General features: G+C 24.1%; 1 protein-coding gene across 1 annotated transcript; it reads left to right on the top strand.

Moving 5' to 3' along the window:
* The first annotated feature begins 8,550 nt into the window (after positions 1-8,550).
* On the top strand, positions 8,551-10,993 carry LOC145842838 (ADP-ribosylation factor 4-like). Its single transcript, XM_082950318.1, has 3 exons — positions 8,551-8,653; positions 9,870-10,046; positions 10,677-10,993. The coding sequence occupies exons 1-3, from the start codon at positions 8,572-8,574 to the stop codon at positions 10,991-10,993; spliced, it is 576 nt and encodes a 191-aa protein (XP_082806444.1). The 5' UTR covers positions 8,551-8,571.
* The last annotated feature ends 1,166 nt before the right edge of the window (positions 10,994-12,159 follow it).

Raw genomic sequence — 12,159 nt, 5'->3', positions numbered from 1 at the left:
AGTGTATAGTGTAAAAATGTGACGTTACTCATTTTTTATATTATTATTTATAAAAGTTAAAATGAGTTTATGGTCAAATTCACTTCTTTATAAAGTAACAAAAATTTATATTATACTTTTTTGTTTATTTACACAAATATAACCTTCTTTAAGTATTTTATTTAATAAACTTTTGCACAAAATGCTGATAAAGTTCAACGTAAAAGTATTTTAGCTTATTACAATTTTACCTTATTTAAAAAGTTGTGACCTATTTATCAAGTATTTTCATGTCTGCTATCAGTATTGTTTTCTCGATTTTAAAATCAAATTTTAGTTAATTTTTAAAGTCTAGAAACGTTATTTACTTCTTTGTTTATTCTTTTGAGTTTTAGGTTTAGATCGTATTTTCATTTTTATCTAATTAGTCAAGTTTTTCAGTACATTATAAATAAAACTTTTTTAAGTAAACATATAGCTTAGGTGTTTTCCGTTAACTTTCTTTTTTATTCTTTCATTTTATTTATTGCTTATTTCTTAAGGTTTAAAAGTTTATATTAAAAAATTGAATGTTTTAGCTCGTAATAAATTTTTCAAGCATGTGATGTACGACTCAATAACCGAAAGGTTTTTTTGTACACCAGATCCTTAGACCAAACTTTTTGAGCGCTTTTTTTTTATCATTCAATAAACAATATAACCTGTAAATAATGTTGTACACTTTTACGCATTTATAAAGAATGTATTAGTTTCTAGCTAGACTGTACTTTAGACTTTTAGAGATGTTGTAATATTAAGTAAGTTGTATTTATAAAACTAATTTTGTATAAAAGTTCTCGTTAATAGTCTATGTTACTAAACTATTTAGAGTTTAGACGAAAAGTTAAAGTTAAGCTTGGAAAAATACTTTTGTTCATTTAGTCATATTGAAGTAGAAGTATGCTTCATTTAAATAGCGAACTATTTTAGTTTTAAACTAAGTTAAATTTAAGCCTAACATTTTTTTTTACAAAAGTATTGGTTTACGGTTTTAGCTATAACACTTTAGAAAAAAACTTGAACATATTGCGAATGGTTTTTCATATAAACTATTCAAGTCTACAAGTTTTATGAATTCCTTTTATCAATAACTGTTGAGAAATGCAAACGTAAAAAACAATTTTGTTGACTAAAAAGTATATATCCAATGAATTTGAGTTTGTGACTTGAAAATTTTATTATTAGTATTGATAAAATATCACTTTTGTAGGTAACATTTAATGCATAACAAAACTAAAACTTATTCTGATTGAGATTCTTGAAATTGCTGATTCTCCAGTTTTTTCGGATCGCTCTTTAAAACCAATCTGACTTTTTTCATCAACTTCTTTATATTTATTTTCTCTCCGTCATTCTTCTGTACTATTAACAACGGCTGCAATGTTTTAACCTTTCTCCTTCGTTTCGAAGCTCTGTTTCTACTTTTGTTTCTTTTTCTGATGTTTTGTCGAAGCTTGTAGTTCGAAACACCGCTGGATTCTGATGGACATTTTCTGGATGACAAACTTTTATCTGAAGCGCTTTCTTCTAGTTCCTTCTCCTTTTTTAAAACTCTTTTTTGTAGCTTTTTGAGCTTTTGCTTTTCTTTTTCTTGCAAACGTTGAATTTTGTACAGTTTTCGCCTTTCTTCCTGCTTGATTTTTTTAATTTTCTGCAGCTTGCTACTATAAAATTTTTCTTTTATTTTTTTATGAATATTTCTGTACTTCTTGCTTTCAATTGATGCATCGCTGCTTGTGCTAGGATGAGATGTTGTGTCGTAATGTTGTTTCTCTTTAAATTAAAACTTAATTTAAAAGCCATACAAACTATAGTAACGCATAGCTGCTAGTACTTATTCAAAGACTATAATTTTCAAAACCAAAGTAAAAGTTTGAAACTTCTAGACACTTCAGAAGATATCTTTTTTTTCTATTGTTTTCCATTGCTGATATAACTTTTTAACTTGTTTTATTATTATTACTCTCAATATTACTTACTTTTATTAAAAAAAAAGCATTTGTTGACTTTTGATAGATTGTTGATAATAAAACGAATTAATTTAGACCTTTTAAAGTTATTTAGTATACTTAATAAAAGTTATTTCCAAGTAATAGAAAAATAGGATTGATGTAATCTATTTTTAGAAAAAAGTTTTAAGTAATGTTAAAAGAAAAGAAATAAAAATAATGAAAAAATTTAGTAACATTTGATATAAAACTAATACTTATAATAAAGATTCAAAAAAAGTGAACGAATATGGCTTAACTCACAGTTTTCTTGAAGTTTTTAATGCTATTTAGTTTAATATTAGACGCAATTAAGTAATATATAGTTTTAAATTTTCATGTTTTGAAATTGAATAAAAAAACTAAACACAACACAATAATTCTAGTATAAATTTATAAACGTTTTTCCTGACGTTTAAAAAGATTATTGAGCAATATTTAGTCTAAGACATAAAAAGTATCATATCTAGCTAAAGCACAAACAATACTATCATAAAAAGATAAACGGATATTTTGAGATCCCCAGTACAACTTAAACATACTTTTCAGATGTAGACCTTATAATATATATGTTATCTAATATCACATCAAAATTATCTACTTAGTTGTATATATATTGTTAGTAAACATTATATCAACAATTAAAATATTCAGGGAAACTTCTAATAAAGTTATCTTTATACGTTAACAAAAAACTTGGCTTTTGAAAGAAAACTAAGGTAAAATGGTATTGTAAATAAAGGTATAATTTTCAAAAAGGATTTAAAGTACTTGTCAAAAATGTATAATTTTGGAAATTCTTTACGTGTAAGTAAATTTGTTAAATACTCTATAACATTTATATAAAAGAAATTAAATGATAAAAATACCTAAAAAAAACTATCTAGGAGTCTAACTTTTTTGTTTTTCCAGAAACTTTTCAAATGAGTTTGAAGGTGAACTATCATTAAATTTATTTTCTAAATCTTTCCAAAAATCTTTCTTAAATTGTTTTTCATACCTGCAAATTGTAATCATAATGACAAAAACAAACTTATATACTAAATCATGCCAACAATTTAGTTTGTAGCTATGTTAAAAGTCGGAGTTTTAAGATATCTAAAACAGTTTGTTGTGGTAAATAAGTATACAATTGTAAAATAGAATACTTATGGTGATCGACTTACTTAGTAAATTTATTATTTGTAAATTTAAACTTACTAAAAATTTTCAAGATAAGATAACAATAAAAGTAACATTTACAAAAACACTACTTATGTAATTGTTATTAATTATCAATCATTAAAAAGTAGTTTGTTAAATACATATATTTCGTGCATATTGAATAATAAACTCTGAATATATCATATAAACCTAGAACTACTTTCATCATTTAGCTTTGAAACTTGTACTGAAAGGGTTTACTGAAGAATAGAAGATTTTGAAATAACTTTAAACTTTTAACTTGCAAGAAAAATATACTTGTAAATTTTATATAACAAGAACTTTTTCTTAAAATATTAGTTTATGATTAAAAGAAACATTAAGTTTAAAAAAATACTAAAGTTGTTTATTAATCAAAAAATAAATTATTAACATAATTTATAAACTAAACTATAACAAAAACAATACATATAAAAAATTATATTCTTCAACTATTCAAAAAAAAAGTTGTACTTTTTTTAACTTTACAAATTGTTTTCAAAAAGGTAAATGAAAGAATGATTTTTTTGTATGAGAAAAATGAACTAGTAAAATTTTGTTCATGAAAATGTAACAAAAAAAACTAACTTTTTTCTTTTACATCTTGAGCAATTCTTTTTTGTTCGACAGTCATTACACATATTCGTATAGTCGTTGCTAATTGAAGACAATGCTAAAATTTTAAACAATTTATTACAACCACTAACACGTTTGTATATTACAACTTACGGCAAGCCAGATTGGTTTTTTTACAACCACATCGCTTTTTCTTCTTCACATTTTCAGGCATTTTGGGGATCTGTTGAAGATTAATTTTTTATATAAAACGAAGCAAATTTACATAAATGCTTATTTATTCAGCCTTTTAAATATTTTATATCATATACCAATTAGCTTTTTAAAATTTATGTTCTCTTAAATAACAAAAAAAAAAAGCTTTTGTTAAAACCACTTCAATTACAAATTTTTAAGAAAAATTTGCTAAGTGTTTATTTATATTTTTTGTTTTGGAAGTCTGTTTATGAACAAAATATAAAAACTTAAATCTAGATAATACATAAGTAATTTTAAATATAAAATTAAGGCTTAGTGATAAAATTGATAAATAAGTATTCAAGAATTAGGCTAATAAAACAAAAAATAATTTATTTTTTAGATCTGTTTAGTTTAATAGAACTTCTAAAAATACAAAAGCTTTTACTTTTCTTTTAGAAGCATTTATTCCTAAATATTAAATAACTAAGTATTAGTCTTAAAAGTAATCAATCTAGAATTAGGTTTATTAAGATAAAACTTTAAAATATTTTTTATTAAAGCTATTTTTTGATTTATCTTAAAAACATTTTCAGAGGTTAAAAATTATGTATAAATTAATTTTAATAAAAAATTAAATAAACAACAAATACAATTTATACTCCAAAATTTTTATTATATATTTTAATAAACTTTATAGGTTAATTTAAAACTAATCTGTTTTTATATCGTTTTTAAGTTACACTTATGTATTTAGAAAACATTCTTAAATACTAAAATAAAAACAAATTCAGAAACAACAAGGTCAAAACATTATTAAAACTTCAGAAAAGTGTTACTAGTTATACAAAAACATACATGAAAGTTTTTTTGATCTTAAATTAAAATTATAAAAAGTTTAAAAATTATTAAATTCTGATTTTTTCTCATTAATTTTTGTATAAAACTAGTAATTTACAAAACTAATTTTCAGAATAGTCAGAAAATTATTAAATTAGAATTAGTTTTTAATAATGGGTACTTTCCACCACATTCAAAATCAGCAGCCTTTTACAATTAACGGGTCAGACTCTGAAAATTATTTTTGAAAAAAAAAAAAAAAACTTTACACACAAAAATTGTCGTTGAAAAGTTTTTATATAAGCTCTACGTTTACTAACATTTAAAGTAAATTCAAAAGCAGTAGTTATAATTTTTTTAAGGATGCTTGTTTTGAGTATATTCTTGTAAAACTTTGAATACGTCGCGTACCACATATTTCCGTTTGGCGGGCCGCAGCTTGCTCACCCCTTATTTAAATATGTAAAAATTAAAACAAAAAACTACTTTTTCAAAACCTACTCAGAAAGTTGTTCAGTTTCGTTATCAAATAGGTTTTTCATTTTTTCAGTGCACCCTACTTATAATAACTTTATTTTGATTGAAAACAAATGTGAGAAAAAGTAAGTTATAATGTATTTCTAGACATAATTAACAGTTTAGTATAGGAGACGCTATTTAGTCCAAACTCTGTTTAAGTAAAATGAAAGCCATTGATCTTTATGCAATTTAATAAACTTCATCTACTTTTAGTGGCATTGACCTTGAATAATTTTATACTTAAATAGAAATTGAAAAGCACAATCTTATAATTACCTACCTTTTTTTCCAAAAACAACCATGAAGATGTATTTGATAATCTTCAATATTATATCTTATTCATAGCTACTTCTTTTTTCAAATTAATTTAATTCCTTTTAAATTTGTTTCGAAATGGTTTCTAAGACAACAATAAAATTAACAAGCTTTACTAAACTTCCGTATATAACACAAATAAATATTTCTCTAAAAAAGGCATCAAGCGATAGTTAATATTTGTGGCTTGGTTTATGTTGGTTGTCTCAGTGAGAAAGTTTTTTGTTGAATTAAATTAGGAACGGGTCACTTTTGAACGGAGCTTCACTTTTCTATTAATATCACTTTTGCACGAAGCGTCATTTTTTCACAATCTTTAGCTGTTTTAGTTAAGTACTTTTTAATTTAAAACCTTTTTGCTTTGAAATTTTGTTATCCAATAAATGAAATGAATAGTTTGGTAATTAATATTTAAAGTAGAATATTTTGATAAAAAATTGACGCTCCTTTTATTTCTTAAAATTAGCTAATAATAATACATGTAGTTGGTAAAAGATAAGGTTTTCGTGACTTAAATAGGTCGAATTTTATTACAACAGGTTTTGGAACTGGAATTAAAATACTAAAACTTGTATCTTAAGTTTATAACGTCAATTTAATTTATTACGCAATAATCTTTTATTTATTTCGGCTTATTAAATGTTCAGTTCATAAACTTATATAATTCAAAATATTTTTTTATTTTCTTAGAAAATCTTTAAAATATCATTGAATCTGGTCTAAGTTAACACTAAAAACAAACAAAATTTACAGATAACTCGTTAAATTTTTAAGCAAGGTATAGAGTTGAATTATAAATAGTAGAATAGTAACAACTATACAGGTAAAAGTTTTTTACGAAGTACTTTTGATATAATAATTTTTTTTTGTTTTATAAATTGATAATTGTTCGCTTTTTACAGCATGTTTTTATTTTACATTTATACACAATTTTAGGAAAAATAAATTACGACACTGCATACATTTTGAGTAATGTAAATATGTCTACTAAAAAAGTAATAACTTGCAAGTTTTATATGTATTTTTTTTTTAATCATATGACTTTTTTATTTATAAAACTTGTTTTAAACAGCGAAAATAATCATTTATAAGCGACAAAGATTGTTTTGTACACGTAATTGTGACGCTCAACTTATGAATCACTATTAGGACAATTAAGTAAATTCTCAAGCATTTATAATACTGTATTTATATTTAAAAGTGTAATGCATCATTTTATTAAGTTTATTTATTACAAAAAATGGCAATTTTTTTTTAAGACAAAGTAGAATACAACGTTTTTATAAATTGATTTTGTTTTATCTTAGTTTAAGGTAGTATGCAAAACTCATGAAGTCAATGAGTTAAAGTATTTGTACAAAAACAATCTTGTAAGAATTAAAAATCTTAATTTTAAGCAAAATAGTTTCATTGTAGTTAATTTTTAATCGTTCTAGTTGTAGTGTTTAAAAGCGGCCAGTATTTTTTTACTTGATGTCTGTCCAAGTGCTAATTTTTTCTTTTAATTTTAAAACGTTTATAATGCAGCATAAAATGATTTCAAAATAATTGCTTAAAAATTGTAAAACAGTGTTTTGCTGTTTGAAATAATTTATTATTTTGATTAAATAAAGCTTTGCTACAAACAAAAAAATCTAAGTTATACTTTGAATTCAGTAAATTAGTTTTATTCAGCACTAACTTTAGTTTGAAAAAAAAAATGTAGTCTAACTGTTTTACACAATGTTGCTATTTATTCGTTTATTTAAAGTAGAAAAAAAAATAGTATAGGTATACCTTTTATCATAAACAAGATACTAAATATCTTTTTTTGCAAATAGTTAAAAAGAAAAAGAACATAACTATTTTTAGAATTAAAAATTTAAAACTAGATGTTGACGTTTAAAAATTTTGTAGCTTACATATTTATTGAATTCAAATTTAATCAAAATTATTAAAAACAAGTAACAACACCCATGACTAACTAGCTATTCTATCTATTTAAGATATTGCGTTTTTTCTATATTGTTACTAGTTAATGTTTATAATATGCGTCCTGGACAAGATATTAAAAGGTATCCGTGGTTTGTGACTCGATAACCGAAAGGCTCTTCGTGCACCAGGTCCCAAGACCAAATATTTTGAGCGCTTTTTTTTGTCGTTCAATAAACTACATGCTAATTACTATTTTTAAACATTTTCTCTTTTCTTAATACTAAGTTATTAAAATTTTAAAGTTTTTTTTGCAGTAATCTAATAACGTCTACCTTGGGATAAGTTTTGAATAAAATAAACAGTGTTTTTAAACTTCAAATACTTTACGTAACTTAATGTAAATTAATTATGTTAACTTTTTAGCTTAAAACCTTTAACTAACACTTAGCTTGATTGCTAAAAAAATATTTAACAAGTAATTAGTTTTTCAAACTTAAATTCTGGTGAGTAGCTTGTTTTATATACTATTCTTAAAAGAATGTTAAAATAATACTATTATTAGAACTAAATTTTAATAAATTGTATTTTGTTTTCACATCAACAAAAGAATTTAGTATTTTAACCAAATAATTAAAATTTTTTTATTTATTTTTAAACACTTATACCGATCGGCTTTAGAAAAAAATCGGTTTTCGAAAACTTTTTAGAAAAAAAGTAAACATGCTATTTTTTTAAAACTAAAAAATGTGTGAAAAATACTCTTATTAATAAAACAACTAGATGATAATATATATTGTTTATTGAACGACAAATAAAAACGCTCAAAATGCTTGGTCCTAAGACCTAGTGCACGAAAAAACCATCGGTTATCGAGTCGTAATCCACGGATACTTTTTAACGTCTTGCCCAGGACATGATTATTAATTAACAACAACTAGTTGTTTCTATGTATGTAAAGTAGCAAAGCAATAAAGTTTTAAACAATTATTAAAATAAGATTGTTGTTTTTTTATGTACCAGATATTAATACAACTAATAAATCATGGGTGCAATGATTCAAAAATTGTTCAGTAGTTTTGAAGCTGAACCAAGTCGTGCAATAATGCTTGGTCTCGACAGCGCAGGTAAAATTCACTTAGAAAACATTAACTTTATTGTTTTACTATTATTACAGTAAAATGATTTCTTTTTCAAGGTTTTAGTTTATGATATTCAAGTAAGTTAAATGCTAATTTTAACTTTTATTAAGTATTTAGTTATTTGAACCGCCTTACATAGCTTGACAACTAAAAAAAAGATTAATAGAAAATAAATACAACTAAAAAATAGGCAAAAACATATCATAATAAAACACAAATTATTATTTAATTAAAAAACACAAGTATTTTAAGTACAGAATACGAACTATTTAAGTACACATAAACTTTTACAAAATATGATAACGTCTTTTATACCTTTTGTATGATGCTAATTATCAAACATATCCTTTTTATTTTTTATTTCAACATTTTAATGTTACTCAAATTTATTTTTAACTTTCACTTTATTCTCACTCAAACACTTTATTTCGTGCATTTAATTCACAAAAAAAGTACTATACGGATGTTTTAACTATTATAATAATAACAAAAAATAAATATTTGTTTAAGATCTATGATGCTAATTTTATAAACTTATAGCAAGAAATAATTTTATTAGTGTTTAAAGTTATTTTAAATTGTTCTTTTGTAGCGTAACTAATTACATAAATTACTCTGTAAATTATCATTTCAAACAAAACAAAGTCTTTTTATTCAAAATGATTCTATTGTTTGCATATTTAGTGTTATAACTATAAACACAACATTAAGTAACTCTAGTGTATTTTTTTGGAATTGAAAAGTTTTTTTTTTTTTTGAACATTTTGTATAGATTTTTTTTGTAATGATCAAAGTTTTTTGTTTAATCTTTCGATCATACCGAGATTTTTTCTGCAATCAAGATTTGATTAAAATAAAAAAAAAAAACGATGAAAAAAAATAATTATAACTTTATTAACTTCATCTATAAAGTTACACTAAATTTAACTTTGGTTTTAATTATTAAAAAACCAAAAACACTAAAGATTTTTTCAGGCAAACAGCACTTAAGTAAATATTTTTGTAGTATTCTCTATAAGTTAGTTGTTATCTAGTATGCTTAAATTAAGGGGGCTGAATTTAAAGGTTATTTAAACAAAATTGGAGAACTTATCTAGCTTTAATAACACATCCTTTTTGTTTAAGATAATATAAAATAACATTTCACATGAAATAAAATAATTTTAACAAGTTAACTAACAAAACGATTAACTTTTTACAGGAAAAACAACAGTTTTGTACCAGATGAAGCTTGGAGAGCAAGTGAAGACGATCCCTACTATCGGTTTCAACGTAGAGAAGGTGAAGATCTGCAAGGGACTTCAGATGGCAGTTTGGGATGTGGGGGGTCAGGACAAGTTGAGACAACTGTGGAAACATTACTACCAAGATGCTACTGGTATGAAAATGTTTGATTACATTTTTGTTTGTTTGTTTATTTTCAAGTTTAGCTTCAATTTTATTTTCAATTATAGTATTTCAAATGATAGTAGTAAAAACTTAGAGTTGAAAAAAAAATTGTGTAGAACAATATGCAATAAAACTTGTTTTAATTTAATGGTTTGGTATCTTTAATAGTATACATTTTCAAAGCTTTTCAAATAAAGTTTTATTCTGTTGTATAAAAAAAGTTACGTAAGTATTTAAAATTCTATAAAGAGATAAAGGCGGAAAAGTAACTTAAACACACAAACGACATTTAGAAAAATCTCGTTCTTACTTTTTTATTTTCTTCAGCAAAATTTTGTACAACTGTATCTTAAATTCAAATATCTTATAAACTTTGTATTTACAGTTTATTAAAAATTTTAAACTCCTTTAATAGTTTAACTTACAATGTTCTTTAATTTTATTCATCTAAAAAGTTTAAGTCAGACTTTAAAAAATTTTTTTGATAATTTACGCACATAATTTTCAAGATTGTTACTTTTTCGTTATCAATTAGCAGTTTTATACCACAAGAATTAAATCTGTATTACTTTATATAAGGAGTTTTCGTACATGATATTGCAATACGTCAACTCAACAGGCATGATCTTCGTGGTGGACAGCTCCGACCGGATGCGGTTCAAGGAGGCGCAGGCGGAACTGACGCAGGTCGTCCAGGACGCGCACATCCACAAGAACCTGATCCCGGTCATCGTGCTGGCCAACAAGCAGGACATGGGAAGCGCGGTGGCGGTGAAGACGATTCAGACGGAGATGCAGCTGGACGAGGTGCTGAGCGAGCACCCGTGGACCATCAGCGGGTGCTGCGCCACCAAGGGCACCGGGGTCCACGACGCAATGAAGAAGTTCGCGGAGATGCTGAAGGATGACAGGAAGAAGAAGAAGAGCTTGAACTGACGTTGAGGAGACGTTTAGTTTTTAAAAATTATTTCTGTTTTTTAATATAGTTTCTTATCATATCATAAGTTTTTATAAATGTATAGTTTAGTTAGTATGAAAATTTTTAGTTTTTTTTTAATTTTATAATCTTAAACTTTAACGTGTATATTTAATATTTTATATAAATTTTAAAAGTTCTAAAAAAATTGATGAACAATAAAGTATGCTAAATTTTTTTTTAGTAAACTATAATGCTTATTTTATACACTTTAAAAATGAAGCTTAAGAATTTTAGTGAACTTAATAACATAATAGTTTTTACTTTTCAATTCACATTGTTTTTTAATTTTATTTTTCTCGTTCTAAAATAGTATTTTATTTTTATGTAGTTTCCAACCTTATATGTAAAATATTTATCAGAAAATTAGTTTATTAACCTTTAGTCGTTTGTTTTTCATTTAAGTTTTGTCTATTTGAATTTATATATTTTTAAAAACTTGCGATTTTTTCTAAGTTATAATAGTGAAATATTTATTTCTTATAATGCTTGTTAATTAGTTTTGTTGTCCTAAATTGTTTTCTAAACTTTGAGTAAAATTCAAAAACAAAAAAAAACCAAAAATATTATTTTAATTTTTTTTTTGTACTTTTACTATACACAATTCCGTCATATTTTTTTTTAAATAAAAGTTTTTAAATGAGATGTATCAGTGTTTTAAGAATTTACAAAAAGTTTACTTTTATTGTAATTTTACAGTGAAGCAATTGTTCAGACTTAAAGAAAAGTATGTACAAGCATTTTGCTAAAACTAGTAAAAGTCATTGATATTAAAATACAAAACAAAAGAAAGTTTTGTTTTCTCTACCATATTTTACTATTTTAGACATTTTTTAATTTTTCTATTGCCAACTTCATAAAAAACTTTTCAAGTATTTATCCTATTAAGTGAAACATTGATCAAAACTAATTTATGATTTTAGTAGCTTTTTCAATAGTAAAAGTAAGTATCATTAAATTTTGTAAAAAAACTTTGTTAGAAATGAAATATTACTATAGACTTTATTTTATATGATGAATTTAGATTGAAATAAATATTACTACCATGCAGTGTAGATGTCTGTAGGCATACGGGAGTTGAGGATTTAACTTTTCGTTAACAAAAGACGCTTTAAAAGTTTAAGAT

Source organism: Thalia democratica, chromosome 8 (genome assembly GCF_965202585.1).
Source record: "Thalia democratica chromosome 8, ktThaDemo2.hap1.1, whole genome shotgun sequence".
Classification (NCBI taxonomy): Eukaryota; Metazoa; Chordata; class Thaliacea; order Salpida; family Salpidae; genus Thalia; species Thalia democratica.
The sequence above is the reverse complement of the archived record's forward strand: the minus strand, read 5'-3'. Positions and strand labels throughout refer to the sequence as shown.